The following is a 21,271-nucleotide window of genomic DNA, read 5'->3' as shown; positions in this document are numbered from 1 at the left end:
ACTAAAGAAACAATTTAAGGTATTCTGTGCAACACCCTTAAATAAACCCCTTACCTAAGGAGAAATTAAGCCTTAAAGGAGAATTCCGGTGTGATCTTGACCTAAAGTGTGTTGAAACATGATACCGAGTGTGAACGGATGTCTCATAGCCCATCTCGGCTTGTCCCCTGCACTCCAAAATCTGAAGCTAGTTAGCCCGATGCTACCAATAGCTTTTTTCAATGGTGATGCTTCGCATCGGGCTAGCCATGCAAATAAATCACTGTTTTACACCATTTACGAGGCTCAATGTATCTCCACACTTCATTGGTAGACTTCGAGGGCCCTGACATTTAAAAAAACGAGACATTGAGAACTTTGAAAAAGCACTGGTAGTTTACTTACAAGACGATTTATACAGAGAGTATCTTCACAAAGTTTAGCGTTTGCAGCCATCTTGAATTTAGTCACGATAAGTCGAGCGACGAGTAAGAATGAACAGGTATGATGGGGATCAGATTCCAAAAATAATTCAGTGGAAATGCATGGATTCCAGTTTCTTCCAGTAGCAGCAACTGGAATCCATGCATTTCCACGGAAGAAGAACCGCTTCCTGATCGTTTGTCGGTGAACGTTGGTTTAATAGAATGGTAACAATTGCATGTCTCCTAAAAGAGGTAAACGTTTGTGGCAATCGTCATCTTGCATTCAAGTAATAAACAGTTGGAAACGTTTTAAAATAAAGACCTATTTCTTTACACAGTCAAAAGTCTTTGCAATCTTCCTGGTAGATATTTTACTTCACAACACAGGTTATAAGCACCCTAAATGCAGTTCAGCCACTGACCTAGCCTGCTAATTGTATGCTATCGGAATAGATAGTTATGGTTTGAATTCCATGATACTATCATTGAAAGACCACTTGGTTATAGCTATATATATATATATATATATATATATATATATATATATATATATATATATATATATATCTCTAAATGCAAACACACTTACCTACTCCTAGCTATATTTCGCTGGAATTGCACCAGAATGCCTACAGAAGCAGAGAACTTGTGCTGCAAGACTTCTCCAGTAATGAGTATAAACTATAGCTTTGATAGCCTACATTGGCAGAGGTTAGCCTACTCAAGTTGTTTTCTGTCACGTATGACCCTTAGGAAAAAGTACTATAGGAATCTTATAGTATAAGACTACTATAGAAAAACTATAGCAGTTATAGGATATTATAGAGTTATTAGTAGTACTTCTACAGTATGTCCCAAAATACGTATTCCTATAAGATTACTGTAAGATTCCTATACTACTTTTTCATAAGGGGATTGCTCATGTGGTTGGAAAAATGGGCAACACCAGTACCCCTGTTGTCTGTATGACCCTGTACCCAGGATTAGAACCAGTCTGCCTTAACATAATGTACTCCCTTCAAAATGCACTAAACATTCGACTATGACAACTATGGCCCCCTGGGAGACAGAAGATATGAACGGTAAGATAAACCTTTAGCCTAAAAGGGACAAAAACTGATGCAACTCCTAAAACTAATATACAAAACAGGTCAATTTTCAATAAATAGCTTTATTATATTTACATACAGCAGTGGTACTCAAAGTGTGGTCCGCAAGCTCTCTCAAGTGTTCCACAAGTAGATGTGGTAAAATATAATAGATGAGTTGTTTGCAATATTGAGCCAACTTGTATGTGTAAATCCAAACAGTTCTGCAACACTCATGTAACCTACAGTATGCCAGTTTAAATCATATGAATCCTCTGACAGCATAAGCATGGTGCAAAGACCATAAGCAAGGTGGTTTAGTGAGAAGGCCTATTGTGTAATATACTGTTGAAGTAGGTCTACTGTTTTTTTTTTTTTTTTTTTTTTGCTAGGTGGTCAGTGATCTTTTTTTTGTTTAAATTATTATTGATTAAGTGGTCCTTGGTCTGAAAAAGTTTGAGAAACACTGACAAATAGTAATATTGCAGTCTATTAAAATAATGCAAGCACAAAACAAGAACATCCAAACTATGCACAGAATGAACAATGTCCTCTTTTTGCCAGACGATGCAGACATCTGGCCTACAGATCCTTTGTAAGATGGTGCTGGGATTATTTAGGGAAAAAGGTTTGAGTTGTTGTTTCAGCTTGTGTTGACATGGGTATCCGAAGGGACAACACACAAAACACATTCGTTGGCTGTGATGATTCTATTACATTGCTCATTGATTGCGCTGGGCCATAGGTGGAGCCATCAGGTGTTATCTGGAGATGTCACTTTCATCCTCCTCCTCTTGATCAACCCAAGGTCTTCTAGCTGGCCTTGGATGAACAGGCTTGATGGGAGTAGAGGTAGCAGGCCCCCCATGTCCATGGTGTATCCGAAGTGCTTGTATCAATGAATGTGTATTGTCAAGTTACAAGATACTAATAGTACACAGGACATTCACTATCTCACACAAAACTGTACTGGCACAATGGAAACAAAGATATTTTAGTGACTGTGGTAAGGTGTATGATGTACTAAGGAGCACACCCACAAGAAGACATTCAGTAATATCAATTATATCTGTTATGCAATTTCATCAGGTCCATTTACACAGGTGTATTAATCAAGCACCATGCAGTCTGCATTCATAATCGAGGTACTTGATTTTAGTATAGTATATATATACTTTTTGATCCTGTGATCTCTGCATTTAACCCAATCAGTGAATTAGTGAAACACAAACAGCACACAGTGAACACACAGTGAGGTGAAGCACACACTAATCCCGGCGCAGTGAGCTGCCTGCTACAATGGCGGCGCTCGGGGAGCAGTGAGGGGTTAGGTGCCTTGCTCAAGGGCACTTCAGCCGCAGCCCACTGGTCGGGGCTCGAACCGGCAACCCTCCGGTTACAAGTCCAGAGTGCTAACCAGTGGGCCACGGCTGCCCCACAATTTTATACACACATTTTATACACCTGTGGAAAGTGACCTGATGAAACCCATGAATTGACTTTCCCAAACATTGACGAGCACATAAGAACCTGTATTAGCCTACTAGAAAAAGACTTCTAGAAACTAACTAGCACAACAATAAAAGTTAGATCACAAACCTTTGCTTCTAACGTGATGACCTAATGTAGGCTAGAAAGCTGTGTAGCCCAACATGAGGATGTGCTCTGGACAAAACACTAAGTAAACAGCAAGTAATCAAACAAAACATCATTGTAATATAATAATAATAATGGCAAGAAGACATACAGTAAATTAGACTGAAGTGTAAATACCTGGGCTCTAGTGATCGCAACTTAGCCTAATAGTGCACGGGTATTGTGTTTTTGATTTTCTCTGTTTAGACTAGAATACCAGTCCTTAGTTGAGCATAAGATATTGTTGCCAATATTATTATTTGTGGTTTAACGCTTAGGTTAGAAGATTATAGGTTCAACAAGCTAAATCTCTGGGTAGTGTGGTCATACAGTTTCTTATGAGTGTAGCTACACCAGGCACGTAACTGAAGCATTCCGTTAAGCTTTGCTTCTTCTGCAACAATTAGCTTCCAATAGGTCTAATCAATGGAAGTAGCTACACACCTGGTGGCGTGGCCTGTAGGCTACGTTCAAAAAAAATAGACCATTCCTCTAATGAATTTTACCAGAGCCCTTCCTATTAGACATTCTCTGATTTTTACACGTCCGTGAACAGAACACTTCAGTTACGTGCCTGGTGTAGCTTCCTGTAATATAGGCTAGCCTAAGCCTAGCTTGTGCCCTTTTCATGCATGCTAACGTGAAGAATATGAACATGCTATTTTGTAACAGTCGTTAGGTGGAAAAGTTTGTTTTGTACTTACAGCCTGTGAGCTGGTGGTCGATCGTCGCACACATTACAGGTCCAGGTTTTCAGAACATCGATGCAAAACCACTTTCTAACTGTAGGCAGGCACAGTGAGTGTGGTCGAAATGATTGGAACACAGAACTAATGTTGCACTATACTTCGGTGGTGGTGTTCCAACGATAAATTCCAACCATTTCTTCCTCAACTCTAAGGCAAGACATGCAACATTGATGTGTTATTGCCACAAATAACAGGCACGAATTTGCTCCGCCATGTTAGCAACTTGCTGTTAGCTCCTACTAGCTGCAGAGAGACAATCTCCTGGCCAAAATCTTCCTGTCTTCCTGTGGGCGGTCACAAGCCAAGGTGGGCGAGGCCATGAATAATTGTTTTCCCTCTTGTCACAGGGAAGGGCTTTTTCTGATTCGCTTGTTTTTTTCTGTGTATTTTCTTTCATTGGCTAATGCGGGCAATGGGGGTAGAAGATCATTTTCACATGCAGCATGCATATGCAACTTGGAGTGAGCTATAGTATTTTGAAAGGAACAAGTATTAAACGGTTTCTCGGTGAATGAGACCTTAACTTAAACAAAGATCAAACTGGGAAGGAGGGGATGGATTGCCTTTTTCATGAACATGGCCTAAAATAGCCTTATCTCATAACCCTAATGGACTAATCGCGCCTCGAAAATGTAGCCAGATTGTAGTTTCTAAAAAAGGGGTGAGGGTCTGTTTGTTTCAAATGAGTAGTCCGCCATATGATTCAGGTAGGGTCTTCAGGTAGCCCTCATTCCCAAAAAGGTTGGAGACCCCTGGCCTAGTTGCTGTTAAAATGCCTACTAGCGCTGGGAATCAAAATACACAGGCATATGTAACATGTTTCGTTTTCCGGACATTTTGATGATATGCCGGTCAAATATTCTATTATCGCTTCTTAATTAGTCAAGTTGAGGAAAACTGGAGACAGGCTATGTAGCTTAAAGAATAACATAATCAGGCTGTATAGAATGCAACATGTTCATTAGCCTAACTTAAACATGCCTACCAAGATCTAGCCAGTATCTAGATAAGAAGAGTCCGCTTCGTTCGTTGTTTTAAAAAGGCTACGTTGTTTGTTGCTACTACCCACGTTATCTCCAGTGGTTCCACTGTTTAACTTGCAGTGCACACACAAGAATGAGCGCTCACACCACTACCCCCTAAGGCTATGCCTCTTTATTTGATAACAATAAATTATGAAATGTTTCCTATTCTGGGAACATTTTTTCTTTCGGTCCGCAGTTCAATGATACCGTTTAATTGTGCAGGAAATTATCCGCGGACCAGCAATCTCCTCATAGAGGAGGCCTAACCCTGCAGATCATAGACAGAGAAAGCATAGGCCGACTGCATGCTATACAGAACACAGTTGCGTGTCCAGTGTACACGGAGAATGACAGTGTCTTGCACGGCCACCCCCCACAACTCCACTTCCAAAGTCACTGATTCTGACAGATTCGCCCGACACTTCTGCTTTTTATCTGGTGGTGGTGGAGTTGACCGGTCATCTGAGGCTTCAGACGTTACCAATTTATCATCATCCATCGCATCTGGCCTCTGAAAAAACGTTTAAGGCTAGTGTGCCTGGCCATGTTTGAACCGCCTCACTCATTTCTTCGTTGTTTAACATAGACGTTTTAAGTATGCGCTTCCTATTTGAAATGCAGCATAGGCTATGGGTGTTGTTTAATAACTTTCAAATGGTAGAGCCTGTTCATTTAAAAACATAGCCAGATGACCTATTGCTTTAATATAGGCATACATTTCTTATTCTCAAATTCCGATTGCGTTAGGGGCACAATTTCAATCGGACAATTTGACCGGAGAGATTTAATTTTGTCGGACATTTCATTTTTTTTCCGGCCAATGTCCGGTAATAACGGACAACGGAAACCCTGCTCCATAGATAAGACTACTTGCAATTGCATTGTCCATGAACTGGCAGTTCCAAGGCAAGGCATTTTAACATTTAAAGATATGGCAAGCCATTTGCACTGGATAAACTTGAAAGCAGAGGAAAGATTGATTAGGCCAGGGGCTCCCAATTTTTTCCATGTCAATGCCCCCCAGATACCACAAGGTTCTGGCCAAGGACCCCTTTGATGTGTTATTAAACCCATCGACAATACTATGGCAAATGTAAAAATACATTAAGCTAATTCTAATACTTATTTTTGGGGCTTTCTGCTATATGAGAGCTATCACTATATTTTCCATGATAATGACTGGGAATAATAATGTTCAGATATACGACAAATTATTATAATGGCATTGAATAACAACCCTCATAGTAATAGGTGTATTTTACATTTTTCAAATGTATTTATTTGTTGCTTTTATTTTTCCTTCCAACTTGCTTAGGCCCCCCTGGCACCCCCTCGCGGCCCCCACTTTGAAAACCACTGAATTATGCTACTTGCCATTGTGTGTGCATCCATGGAAGCCATTTTAACATTTAAAGTTATGGCAAGCCATCTGCAATTAGAAATATGCCTAGAAGCAATGAAACTACAGATATTGATAATAAACTAAATATATAGTTCAATTTCATGTTCAAATTTGTTTTATCAATCAAAAAAGCAATTCATGCATTGCATCATGCATCCATTGGTTTAGGCATTTTATTGTAAAAACAAAGTACCGGTTCAGGTACCGTTTTGGCACCGGCACCGTTTTAAAAGTATTGATTTAACACCGATATCGGATAAAACCCAAACAATACCCAATCCTAATTACAATGCCTTGTTTTTGCCTTTCATTTTTAACTAGGTGGCGCTATACATCAAATGAGTGGTTATGAGATGGGTTGTCGCAGAGGGACGATGGATCAACACAAAAAAACAATGGTTCCGTGTCATCCGTGGGGGGGCTACATGCCCACCAAGTTTCATGCACCCTGGTCTTTCAGTGTGCCGGGAATCGTTGACACAAAATTACTGAAGAAAAAAAGAAATCGGGAAGAAAAAAAACTCTGATTAGACCTATACTTAGGGTTAGGGTTGGGGTTATAGGATTAGAGTTAGAGGTTAGGATTAGGGTTAGAGTTAGGTTTCATGTGTCATGACCGTGTCAGGTCACTCTTATGTCGATACTGTCAAGTAAAGTGTTACCAAAACTGTTTTATATTAACATATGCCATTCATACTCCTGTTTTTCACAATTTTCAGCCAAACCAGGAAAAGCTCATATGGCGTAACTGTTCCAAGTCCATTTCACAAAGTTTGATTTTGAATGAAACCAATAAATTTAATATATTTCCCCTTATTATGGGAAATGCCCGCCGTGCAGTGAAGGTATAGGTTTATAAATATAACTCCAAACCTAACCCCAACTTGTTATGACAAAAACCTAATGTCACTTAATAACAGAAGCGTTATATCATGAACGTTTATGACCTCTTTATGACATGTTAATGACAGTGTCATGACACTCTTATGTCGACACTGTCAAGTAAAGTGTAACCACACAAGGTAACCACATTTCTTTGCAGATTAGACATGTCTTTACTTATGTTTGACACTGAGGACCACAAAAAGGCTATGTCGTCAACCACCCACTTGCTGACAAAGAAAAAGACAGATTACATTTCACCTAGTAACTAACTGCTGAAATGCAATAATGACGTTTCTGACAATATTTGATTTTTTGCATCATGATTTAGAGGAGTAGAAAAGCTATCATATTTTAAGTCATGCCAACTTAGAAAATGTTCAGACGAGCACATTTGATGTTTGCATCATTTACACAGAGGTTAGCCAGACTTTCTAAGGAGACACGGCACTCAATAAATCCTCCATAGAAATGCATGGGATTAGTTTTTGATGCAAATATGGTTGCCTACACATATATTACGGGTCCCAAGAGTGGTACCAGTAGTAATAAAGATAATGTACCTGTGAAACAGGTGGAAAAACAAGGAGATGAGACAGGCTGCTTCTTGTCAGTTTTTCATCCAAAGTGCATCTTTTATTTACTAGCAATCATGGCAAAGTAAATGTGCAATAATTCTCTAAGTCTGTTTCAACAGTAACATTCTTTAACATTACATTTATGTATCTCAATACATTCATCACATACATATACTATCTTTACACCCGTGAGAAATAGGCCACTATGGCTGAATAGTACAATAACATGGACATTCCATTGTATTTAAGTACAGGCTACCTGTAGCAAACCACCTGACTAACCATTCATACCAAATAGAATTCTAAAGTAGCAAAAGTCAGAGAATAGCACATTCAGTTCAATACTATAAAACACTTAACCCGTGTAAATATACATATAAAACGGCTATATCAAAGGCACTACTTACATTACGTATACTCAATATGATTCAGATAACGAACATTCATTCCAGTGTCATAGCTTAGTATATTTACATTCATTACTTCAAGATAACTGTTACATCAAAACTGTGTTTCTTAACATATTCAGAGTCTTTATACTTTACAAAATACTATTCCTTTTATCAACATATCTATTTATTTATACTCGTATTCCTTATCAAAATAATCATGTCTTATGACCAGTGTGTATTTATCTATTTATATTCTTAAAACTTCGTTAAATTCTATATCTTATAACCAGTGTGTCTTAACGTATTTATATTAATCAAACATCATAAAATATTCATTTCATAAAAGCAGTGGGTGAACGTATTTATACTCATCAAACTTTGTGAAATAACCATGTCTAAAAACAGTGTACGGGAGCTCACAACGCTAAGTTAGCAGTTAGCTATGTGAATGTCAACAGGATCTCAAAGGATCCAGCTAACGTTAGCTAACAGATAGCAGCTAACCGTCTGAAGCACCTCAGTTTGCTGCCACAGACAGCTCGCGAGACGGCTGCTGAACGTTAACCTCAGCTAGCCACTTCTTACGATGGCAAACTTTCTAATATAACATTTAAATTTAAAAGTTCACAATAACACAAAAATAAGTTATCAAACAAACATTAGTCATTAGACACCATGTTGTGGCAGTAAATAAACCACAACGCCGCCTTGCGCACGCGCATTTCTGCATAAATAGATGCCCGATAAGTGCCCAAAAAGCGTCACTATATGGCCGCCGAGTGGAGGGAGTTGCCTAAAAGGACTTTGGGTTAGCAAGCTAAATTAGTTCACTACAAACTGTCTAGCGAGGTAACAACCTAATGAAAGGCAATGAGTTAATCATGTTTTCTATCACTACATATTGAGAGGAGTAAAAATATCGATCAACTTATTTCATGTCAGAGACCGTTGGAAATTTACCATGACCAGGCAGAGTGAACTTATGCCTGGGCTCTCAAATAAACATGGTAGGTTTTCATCAATAAGAAACAGAAATCTACATTCCAGGATCATGCGCTGTGCGTCTTTCAAGAGTTAATGTTAGCTGCAGCTTCACTGATTAATTCTTAATACATTTTTTATGACTGTTCATCCCCTAGATTGAGGATGTTCCTGATGGAGCAGTGAAACCTCCACCAAACAAGATCCCGATTTTCTTCTTTGGCACTCATGAAACGTGAGTATGATGGTTGTAAATATAAAGCACATGGTAATTTCATAAATCTCTGTAGATATCTGTTATTTAATTATCATTTGTTTATCGGGAGGTCATGGTACACGGTACATTCTTGAACTGAACAATACCCCCTACGGTTCGATACGCAGGCATGAACCACTCTAATTTGGTACTATTTTCTATAATTTCCAGAACTTGCTTAAAACTTGCACACATTGTAGGCACATTGTAGCCTACATTCACAAAACACCTCTGGAGTCTATGAATATTTTCTTGCAGCCTTTTGGCATTCTATATGCAAGTATTAGTTCTAAGAAAAACAAAGCTGAAGGCTCCAATGTGACACTTGAAAGCATAGTGATAGGGAGATAGAGAAGTGATTTTAAAAAAACAAAAACAAAATATAGCCGCAAGCGCCAATGTGGGGGACTAGCTGTAAACTAGCAGGAATGGCATTGCCATGGCATGAGCAAGCACTCACAGCAACTTTTATGGAAATTGGATAAAGAATAGGCCAAATTACACCAATGTCCTTGTGCATTCTCACAATCAGCTACCATGTCCCTGTACCAAGTTTGGACTTCATACATCAAATGATGCCAATTTCCTACTGTGTCCTCACAATCAGGTACCAAGTCCCTTTACCAAATTTGGTCTTCGTACATCAAAGCGCTGCTGAGATACAAGCTCACTTCCTGTTTGACGGAAAAATCTGACAAGTATCGTTTGTGCGCCATCTCCGCCAAGTTTCGTGAAAATTAGATGAAATTTGGGACCGGAGTTTGGATCAAATCCAATATTGCGGAGGTCCAAAATGGCAGAAAGTGACGCGATAGGGGTTGATGAACCCCGGAATGTTCAAAGATTTAGATGCAATTGTGAAAATCAGACAAAAGAGTCAAGGATCACACGCATGAACGCATCTCCAATATTGAACTGGTGGTGGCGCTAGACCGTCCAATGTATATGCATAGAAATTGCTGTGAGTGATTGGAACAGTGTCCTGACTAATGATATCGAGTTTTGTAATGTAAACTCAAAGCGTCACCGAGATGTTTGTCCACTTCCTGTTTGGCGGCTTCATAACTTTTGACCCAGCGGTTAAATTTTCGGCCAAATTTTGACCCGTTGATGGCGCTAGACGGCTGGGTTTAGAGATCTGTAAATGAGCGTGAGTGGTCAGTGGAGTGTCCCGAAACTTTCTGTCAAATTTCAGCACTTTTTAACCAGGCTGCCATAGACTACAATGGCAGATTCATCATAATAATAATAATAATAATAATAATAGGAAAAGCTAGTAACTCAATGGGTGCCTTCACAGCTAGGCCCCCAATAATAGGAAAAGCTAGTAAAACAATGGGGTTCTGCAGCTTCGCTGCTACACCCCCAATAATAAGAAATACTAACAAACACAATGGGGTTCTGCAGCTTCACTGCTAGACCCCCAACAAGCAATGAGATCTAAATGCATATTGGGTTGTTACAAAACCTTATACAAATTGTATACACCCACATAACAATAGTACATACATACTCAACACAACCATAAACCGCATTACTGTGATCACTCATAAAATACAAAGGTATACTGTAGACTAGGACAGGTAGCAAATGTTAAGTAGTTGTTTAGTGCCTGGACTCCATAAAGGGCTGCCAAGTGTTTCTCAATTTTTCAATTTCTCAATAGAACCTCTAATAAAAGTGTATTTTTCCAGTTTGAAATGTTGCATAATATCATTGATCATCATAGTGTACTGTAAGTGTGAGGCTGTGACTTTTTTTCCAGCTAAACAGAATTAATCTGCTTGCTGAAAGAAATATAAACCTAGTCACAGTGGAGGCTAGTCTTTTAAGAACCCCTCACTCAGTACCTCAAATACAGCCAACACTTCATGTTCCAACCTGTGGCAAAGAGCACCAGACAAGTTTTTAAATATGTGTAGCACACCAACCCTCAGAGCCAGTTTGGTAGGAGTGACGTGATTAACTTAACCTAATAAAGTGCTACAGGGTTTGTTATCCTAATTAACTATTTAAATAAGCAAACCAGACCACGGTTTAAAATTATAATTTACTTTTAAAATGTAGTGAGGAAGTGAAGGAAGAGAAACTGAAGGAAGATACAGATGATTATCACAATATTTACAGAATGAAGGAAGCTATTTAAATGAGCGCTTACACTAGCCTGTCAACAATTGAGCAACATGATACAACAACAAATCACAGCTCACAACATAAACCTTAAAGCGATGGTTCGGAGTAATTTCACCCTAGGGTCCTTTGCACCATGACCCCGAGCCAAACACCCTCCCAGAACCTTTTTTCCCTTGGTTGAACCCTGGTCGAGTAGCGCTGTCAGAAACGAATGACGTTCTGCAGTCGTAATGGAACCAACTTTTATCTCGTAAATTACCCCACTAATAATGCCCTGAATGGTACGAAACTTTTACAGTAGTACAACTATGACCTTTAGTCCAATAACGAGGCATTAGAAAGTTTGTAAGTGCACCAGAAGTTTAGTAAAATAACACTTGCCCGATGGCTTCTACTCTACGCTACCACCGCTATTGCTGCGTCGACGTCACTTCCGTGATTTTGGAAAAGCCCAAACTTCTGGTGTACTTACAAACTTTCTAATGCCTCGTTATTGGACTAAAGGTCATAGTGGGCCCACATATACGAACAGACTCACAGTGATGCAGACCAGGTCGAGGCTTGTGAACAGTGTGGCTGATAGCCCTTCACCTCATAGGCAAACGTCAATGAGGTAGCAAAGCAAAGGATAGGTTAGCTCACCAGCTAATAGAGAGTCCATTCTCCCTTAGTCCCACCCCCGAGTCAATCAAAACATTACATTAGTAACAGTCACATGAAAAGACCAATGGCCCAGCACCGTGCATGCAGCAACAAAACAAAAATACTAATTACTATGGTAACCTCTGCCGTGCTTAAAGGGGTAGGAGCTACATAAATACATAAATGGCCAAACGGAACAAATCAAAGACCATAATTGACCTCTTAACCTATTTTGGCAACAATAAATATTATTAACCATACTATTAATACATGCCATAATATATTCATGACTTTTAATAATATATGTATTATTTTTAGTAAGTAGAGCTATTCACTGCATTTTGTGCCCAGGCAGTAAGGCCTGGGTTACATATGAAATTCAGAATATCAAAACATTTCGGACACAACCAGAACGTGATCCAATGAGGCAGGAAATGCCCCACAGAGGTCACACAAAGGATCTGTGTTAAAGGGGAACTTGGCAACTATTTCAACTTTATAAACCCGTTTAGAAATTATTTGGATGATTAAATGACCTGTTCCGGGGAAAATGGTGACTTTCCCCGCTCCCCCTAGTGTCCCAAGGCAGAGAATCAACCTTGCAACATTGGGACTACCATCCCGGTAAGAGAAGTGAGAAACAAGAAACTTGTTTTAAATTGTGTTTCTTACCTTGTAACATCCACATTGTTCTGCCGAACTGTTTCGCTAGCTTGTAAACAAATCCAAATCCATTTATCATTACCTTTTTCCACAGTTTGAAATAGCATAACGCGAAGCTACGTATGGTTACATTTGGAGAAAGGAACTGAATAGCAATAATGCACCTAATGCAATAGAACAAGCCAATCAACCACAAACCAGGCACTTTCAATAAATGTGTAAGGAACTATAGATATTTAAGTGCAGTATAAAAACAGCTTTGTGTGGATGGAAATTTTATGCAAGGACATTTATCTGGGTATCAGCACTCCAATAGTTGCCTGTATAAATTTAAAAAAGGAAGTAGGCCTAGCCTACAGACAATGCCAACCTAATAACACAGGTAATTAAATAATTAAATAGGCTAGGCCTACATATCAACATAAGACTAGCTTGTGCTAGTTTCCGCCTAGCAATAACATCAATTCTTTAGCTCCGCTAACCTTTCTCTCTGCCTTCCATCCACGCAAATCCGTCGATTGTCAAAAATCCTGTAGTTTTCCTCGAACTTGATCGCTTGTAGGGTCATGCCATTAGACGAGGGGACCGCTCATTTATCCCCCTACATTTCTGTAAATAGACTTGACCTGAAATCGGTTCATTGGATAAACCAGAAACGCATCCCCCAGTCCCAGGAGGCTTTGCTCCATTCTAGCCTAGGCCTACGTTAATCTGTAACGCCTGAATAAGACAAAAATGAATTAAGATTAAAAAACAAACAAAAAAAAGGCTAGCCTACACAAAAATCAGCATGGGAGAGTGCAGGGTAACCATGAATTACCTATAGACAGTGAGCGACTTCTTAGAACTTCAAAGTGTAGATCACGGAGATTTTCCCGGAAAATTCATAATGAATCTAAGATTTCGATAGCCGCGTACGCCTCATGGCCGCGACAGAGACTTTATGGGCCGGCCCGCACCGCGCACATTCCTCGGCCGGCACACCGGGAAAACTCCCGATTGCTCCTCCAGCAGAGGGGGAAATACAGCTAATCCTACCAAGTTTCCCTTTAAGATACATTTTAGCCAGCTTGACATTTTTAAGCATGCTTGCAACGCAGCACATTGAACTGTATGAGACCATGTCTGGTGTAAATGGATGCTGAATGCCTCTGTGCCTCTATATAAGGATTCATATGCATAATGTCCTTTTATTTCCCAAACAAAGTGTTGTTTATATGTATATCCCAGTGTCTTTTATATCCCAAACAAACTAATAAATGGAAAATTGTCATTTAACTTTGAACAATTCTTCTACAGAACATAGAAGCAAAATAATCTTAAGTGGAACTGAATCATATTTTTTCCTAATGAAGTTGGAGGGTCATGCAGATTACGTTTTCCGCGTCCCCAGGGGAAACAAAAATAAGAGGGCACTAGGAAATGACAAAAAACTGGAGAAAAAAAATGTTAGTGTTGCATTTTGTTAGTGTTAGTTAGTTTGTTAGTTTACTTTAAGTAAAGTAAAGTCAAAGGTGCTATATGTAAGAACAACAACTAGTGTTTAAAAGGGGGTATTGCAGTCCAAAATCAAATCATTTGAGAGCATTAAGTAGGCTAATCTGGCAATTCAAAGATCAAAATACTACTAATTGTGTGATTGGTAAATTTGCGGAGGGTGGCACAGCAGACAAAAACACAAATTCAAAACATAAACATTATGCAGGCTGCAAATGAAAGTGTGAATTGGGAATATGGCTGTACCATTGTTGTCAGTGAAGTTAGTATTTGAAAATAACATTGTTTTTAATCTCTGATGCCATATTATGGTAATTGTATGATTTATTACAGTAAATGTCTTACATATAGCATGCTAGGCTGGTTGGGTTCGCACCTGGGGAGGCTTGGGGGTCAAAGCAATGAACTAGGTTCGGGCACTGGGGAAAAACACAGGGACACAGGCTTGTCAAGGACAATTTTGCTTAGTATCCATTCAGTAACCCATAATGGATAATGTCTGTGTAGAGGACTGAACTGAAATGGTTGCTCTTTTCCCAGAGCCTTCCTGGCACCAAAGGACCTGTTTGCATTTGAGAAGTACCGTGATCGTTTTGGTAAGCCTAACAAGCGGAAAGGTTTCAATGAAGGACTGTGGGAGATCCAGAACAATCCTCATGCATCCTACAGCACTCCTGCTGTGAGTAACGGATTTTGCTACTTCACAACAATATGTGTGCTACTTTATTGATCACATTGGGCGTATATCGCCATCTAGCGAGGCGGAGTAAAACATTAATAGTTTGGCCTACGACAGTGTTTCTCAAACTATTTCAGTTTCAGGAGCACTTAACTAACCCTAGCTAAAAAAAAAAAAAAAAAAGATTAGACCTACTTCAACAGTAGCCTATAATTAGTCTACACAATAGGCCTACTCACTGAACCACCTTGCTTATTGTCTTTGCACTTTGCTTATTGTGTCAGAGGATTCATTCTGTATGATTTAAACTGGCATATCTTACATAGACAGTGTTGCAGAACTGTTTGGATTTACATACAAGTTATTTGGCAAACAACTCATCTATATTATATTTTACCACGTCTGCTCGCGGACCACTTGGGATAGCTTGCGGACCACCAGTGATCCCCGGACCACACTTTGAGAAACACTGGTCTACGAATATGACAGTGGTCCAATCTTTTACTGTCTATGGTCAAATCCCAGCCGAGCTATAACTGTAGCTCGACTTACCTGTGCATGTAAACATACTGACTGACAAAAAAATCAGAATGAGTAATTATAACAGACGAGTAGCCCTGTGGACACACAATATTGTTGGAAAATTGAGATGTGTGAAACACTATTTGACTCAAATGGTAATCAGAAATAATTTGTTATAAAAAAATGTGTTGACTAAAACTGACTAAGACTAAGATACCTTTAGTTTTCTTTTGACTAAAACTAGACTAAAATGACGAGACTTTTAGTCGACTAAAACTTGACTAACAAAAATGATATTTGAATGACTAAATATGACAAAGACTAAAAAGGACATTTCGTCACAAGACTAAGACTAAATTAAAAATAGGTGACAAAATTAACACTAGCCCAAACACAACACATTCCCCAAACAGACTCTCCATCTTAGCCATAGCGAACTTTCCATATTAGCTTACTTGCTAGCAAACAGTCTAACTAGATGAATAGTTGACATTACATGCTGAACATTTTCGTATGGACATTCTGGGGGATGTTAATTTGTATGCGAGAAGCTTCAACTTCTGGGTATGTAGCATTGTGGCATAAAGCTTAGGTAGTTAGCTTGCTAACTCTGGCAGAAATCTCCAGTGTTCTTGTTCCATGTAGTTTCGTGTTGCAGCCACAGGGTTGCAGCAGCAGCACGTAGACTAGCCTACAGGAAAGCTGTTGCGTATGAACTCATTCGAAATATTTTGAAACCGTAACAGCTAGATATTCTGTCTTCTCATTTTGTAGACGAACATGAAGGGAGATTTTATCTTTTTATTTTTATTTCATGCAAAACATTTTAGTCTCTTCTTTTTTTGTCAACAATAATGCATCTTAAGATGGTCTTTGTCAGTGTTTCAGGACATTACTGCCGTCTCGTCATCGTCTCGTCTTAGTCATGAAAAAAAAGGTCGTTGACGAACATATTTCCTCTCGTCTCGTCTGACGAAATTAACACCATCACAGGTTTCATTGGTCCCATAAGTTTCATTGATCAAAATGTATCACAGCGTATCATGTCATGTTATTTCTAGCCCAGTTTATGGTTATACGTCATAGCAAGACTTGACAAAAACATACAGCAAACATGTCTCTCACCAATATGTCGAGTTTTGATTAGGGATCGATATGGATTTCAGTGGCAATGCCGCTTTTTTTCATCAGTCTTAGCCGATGACCGATACGGGCTGCCGATTTCTTTTCTCTGAGCCGATATTTGGAGCCGATCCTGCTTTTGCTCCCTCAATTTACATCATAAAAATGACACGATGATGTCTTAATTTAAAAACTATTTTGTCAGATGAGTGGATCAATGAAGAGTCAGATTGTTAACATGATAAATGCAAAATTGTAAAAAAATAAATTGTGGGCAGCCGTGGCCCACTGGTTAGCACTCTGGACTTGTAACCGGAGGGTTGCCGGTTCGAGCCCCGACCAGTGGGCCGCGGCTGAAGTGCCCTTGAGCAAGGCACCTAACCCCTCACTGCTCCCCGAGCGCCGCCGTTAAAGCAGGCAGCTCACTGCGCCGGGATTAGTGTGTGCTTCACCTCACTGTGTGCTGTTTGTGTTTCACTAATTCACCGATTGGGCTAAATGCAGAGACCAAATTTCCCTCACGGGATCAAAAAAGTATATATACTATATATACTATACTATACTATAAAGGCAAATGACTGAAGTTTCCACTTGCTGTCAATGGCATGTGCAGTAGGCTACCCTAACACCAAGGTAATGTGTGGGATAAACCCCTATGATTTTTTTGGCCATTCAAACAGATTTTTATTCACATAATTACTAGGTTTTTGCCTTTTCTATCCAGTAGGCCTCCGCCAGCTCCAAGTAGGGAGACAGGGAGAGACACACCACATGCGTCCAAACCTCAGCCAGGTGGGACGCTGAATAAAACTCCCACAAATACCACGGAACAACGTCGGCATTACTTAATCCTATGACCAGTGTTCGTAACAGCTACCGTATGCAGATAGCCTACAGCTATTTGCAGCTCCCTAAATATAATGGCAAGCAGCATTCAGCATTTTTTTTTTCCATTTGGACCCACAAACTTGCTTATCTATAGTTGCAAGCACATATAGCAAAGTGTTTTTACTTTCAACGTGTATTTTTTAGGAAAAAAGTTTGCACACTCCTTGGTACTCTTTTGTTGAGTTTATTTTCTCATTTGGCACATGACGTTTCGACCTTGCGGTCACTTCAGTGAATCTGAGGAAGAAATTCACTGAAATGAATCTGAGGAAGTCCGCAAGGTCGAAACGTCATGTGCCAAATGAGAAAATAAACTCAACAAAAGAGTACCAAGGAGTGTGCGAACTTTTTTCCTAAAAAACTTGACCTTTTTTGTTCAGCACCTGGGATGTGCACAAAGTCTCATTGGAAGTGAACTTTCAAAGTGTATGCCAATATTTCAGCTAAGTCAAACAGTTGTCAAAGATGCTTTGAAAGTTTAAAACTTGCTGTTGTCTTGAAGAGCAGGCTTCCAGCACTCTGCTAGTGGGGGAGGGGCAGTGCATGGTCTGCACGTGAACTGCAGTGTCTCCAGCAACACAGTCAGAGCTGCCTGTTGACGCCTGTCTATAATGCTGGGGGAAAAACTATCGTCGAACACAGCAGCCACGTGTCGGGTGATGCCGATACAAGTAAAAAACGCAAATATCGGCCCGATATATCGGTCGATCACTAGTTTTGATCCCATTTTTCAAAAACTGAAATGGAAGATTTAGGAATTTCTCCATGCTCTCAAAGCTTACTGCCTAATGCTGTAACTCTGCAAGCACCCCTCCCCAAGTGTCCTTTTGTGCACATTATATTTTAACTATAGCATAACTGTTATGTGGACAAAATGAGCCTCCAATGACACAGAATGATTTTAATGTCCTAGGTCGTAGTGTTGCATGGTGCACAGAATCGAGATACCCTGAAATTAAAAATGTCACAATACCTAATTTAATTAGTATCGATACTTTTAAGAATGGCCGCATTCTTTTGAAGTAACATGCGTGTGTGCAAGGCATGTTTCTAGTGCCTCCCCTAGCCTGCGCGTCTTTTCTCCTCATACACACGTTATTAGCTGTCGTGCCATAAACGGCAAGACATGGCTGCTAGTTTAAGTCAGTGTTTTTCAACCTTTTTTGTGCCATGGCACACTTTTGACACTTAAATGTCCCACGGCACACTAACATAATAATAATAATAATAATAATAATAATAATAATAATAATGAGCTTTATTTGTATACATTTGTACAGCTCAAAGTGCTTTACATTTGAAGCATGTAACACAATAATAGTCAGTCAGTCATTATGAATCACTTTTCTTCATTGCTGGGGCTGTTTATGATCCACTCAGCAACATATCAAAAATATAGAAAATAACATGTCATAAGACTGGCAGCCTTAACCCTTTACCCCCCATAAGCACGCCATATGGCAACTGTGGCAAGGAAAAACTCCCATATTCCAGGAAGAAACCTTGAGCAGAACCTGACTTCAGGGGCAGCCGTGGCCCACTGGTTAGCACTCTGGACTTGTAACCGGAGGGTTGCCAGTTCGAGCCCTGACCAGTGGGTTGTGGCTGAAGTGCCCTTGAGCAAGGCACCTAACCCCTCACTGCTCCCCGAGCGCCGCCATTGTAGCAGGCAGCTCACTGCGCCGGGATTAGTGTGTGCTTCACCTCACTGTGTGTTCACTGTGTGCTGTTTGTGTTTCACTAATTCACCGATTGGGTTAAATGCAAAGACCAAATTCAAAAAAGGATCAAAAAAGTATATATACTTATACTATATACTTAATAGGGGGAGCCCATCTGCTTCTGGCTGGCTGCGCCCTCCAATGGCAGCAGATGTAGAATAATCTGAAAAAGTAGTCTACAGGATAAGATGAGTTAACTAAAAGCTTTCCTGTACAGGTATGTTTTCAGATCTTTTTTAAAAATATTTACTGAACTCGCCTGCTTGATATACAGAGGCAGGGTGTTCCATAGTTTTGGGGCATAATGGATAAAAGCAGCTTCTCCACTTTGCTTGTGAAGCACTTTGGGTACGATTAAAAGATTAGAATTGGATGATCTAAGTTTCCTTTGTGGTTGATAAGATATTAAAAGCTCAGAGATATATGAAGGTGCTAAGCCATTCAGAGCTTTGTAAGTAATTAACATAACCTTAAAATCAATTCTATAGGAAATAGGGAGCCAGTGCAGTTCAGCCAACACAGGGGTGATGTGTTCTCTCTTCTTAGTCTTAGGGCCAATCTCAATTCTCTGTTTTACCCCTTCCCCTTCCCCTATCCCTTCATATTACCCCTAGCCCTTGTCCCTCGAAACCGAGTGGCAAGACATAGGGGTGAAGAATATTCCCCTTGGAAATGAGATACCACTAGCCAACCATAAGGGAGAGCTGGATGATTGAAACACTTGAATTAACGTAATTTACAGAGATCGTACCACACTGAAAGCTAATATTTTGTCACTAGCAACCTGTCTTCTGTCAAATAGGCTATAATTGCATTTTCAGCTCGGAATAAAACCGTTCAGGAATTATTTCAACAACAGCTGAAAGTGCCTATGTTCGTTCGCAGCCTACCTTGGTCCGGGTGAATGAAACAGGGATGGGGGACAAAATAAACATGCAGTTTGCTATGTAAACATCCCACAACTCCTTTGATATTTTACAATAATATCCAAATGGTCGTTACTTGACATCAGAAGCAATCGCTACCTGCCTATGCGAGGAGTCGGTAGCAGTAGGCCTATGCAGCATTCATATCAGACGGCGGTAAAAAGTTCAGCGAATTTAGCTGCTGTTGGACATTTCTGACATGGTATGCTGCCAATTCGCGGGGTAGACATGGAAATATGTAAAATGCGAGACATTCGCGCAAATAATGATGTGCTGTTAACATTCAGAAAACAGCGATTTTTTTTTTTTTTTTTTTTTTTTTTTTTTTCCTCGTGAAGAACAGGACCTTCAATATGGTCACAAGATTGAATGCAACATAAAACAATTACCATTTTAATTTTATAATCCTTATTAATGCCAACATTTCATGTCAATGAATCTCTCGGTGTGCTTATTTTTCCGGTGTGGGCGGTGTATGTTGGGTATTTCTCTTACCCCTCGGTTTCAAGTAAGCTCCCGATCTTACTTGGTTTTAAGGGGTATCTACCCCTTGCCCTTATCTCTACCCCTCGATCGAAATGAGAATTGAGATAGCCCTTCGTCTCACGTGCACGCGCAAAACTAAGGGGAAGGGGGAAGTGGAAGGGGTAAAATAGAGAATTGAGATTGGCCCTTGGTTAAAAGTCTAGCCGCAGAGTTCTGTATGAGTGCCAATTTCTTTAGATGTTTTTTGGGAAGACCAGTGAAAAGTGCATTGCAGTAGTCTAACCTGCTAGTGATAAAGGCGTGAATTAGTTTTTCTGCATCTTGTTGAGTTAAAAAGGGCCGCACTTTAGCAATGTTTCTCAGGTGGAAATAGGCTGTCTGAGTAACTTTACTGATATGGGGCTTAAAACTTAACTCTGCATTTAAGATGACACCGAGGCTTAAGTATAAGTAAGTATATATACTCTTTTGATCCCGTGAGGGGAAATTTGGTCTCTGCATTTATCCCAATCCGTGAATTAGCGAAACACACACAGCACACAGTGAACACACAGTGAGGTGAAGCACACACTAATCCCGGCGCAGTGAGCTGCCTGCTTC

General features: G+C 39.8%; 1 protein-coding gene across 1 annotated transcript in view; it reads left to right on the top strand.

Annotated features, from left to right (window-relative positions):
* The window catches only part of hdgfl2 (HDGF like 2), a 78,865-nt gene that overhangs the window by 2,018 nt on the left and 55,576 nt on the right, over window positions 1-21,271 (top strand). The window contains exons 2-3 of the mRNA XM_048252567.1: window positions 9,295-9,371; window positions 14,868-15,006. Of these exons, the coding sequence (XP_048108524.1) occupies window positions 9,295-9,371; window positions 14,868-15,006 (216 nt within the window). The remainder of the gene's footprint in view (window positions 1-9,294; window positions 9,372-14,867; window positions 15,007-21,271) is intronic.

This window comes from Alosa alosa, chromosome 9, assembly GCF_017589495.1.
Source record: "Alosa alosa isolate M-15738 ecotype Scorff River chromosome 9, AALO_Geno_1.1, whole genome shotgun sequence".
Lineage (NCBI taxonomy): Eukaryota > Metazoa > Chordata > Actinopteri > Clupeiformes > Clupeidae > Alosa > Alosa alosa.
The sequence above is the reverse complement of the archived record's forward strand: the minus strand, read 5'-3'. Positions and strand labels throughout refer to the sequence as shown.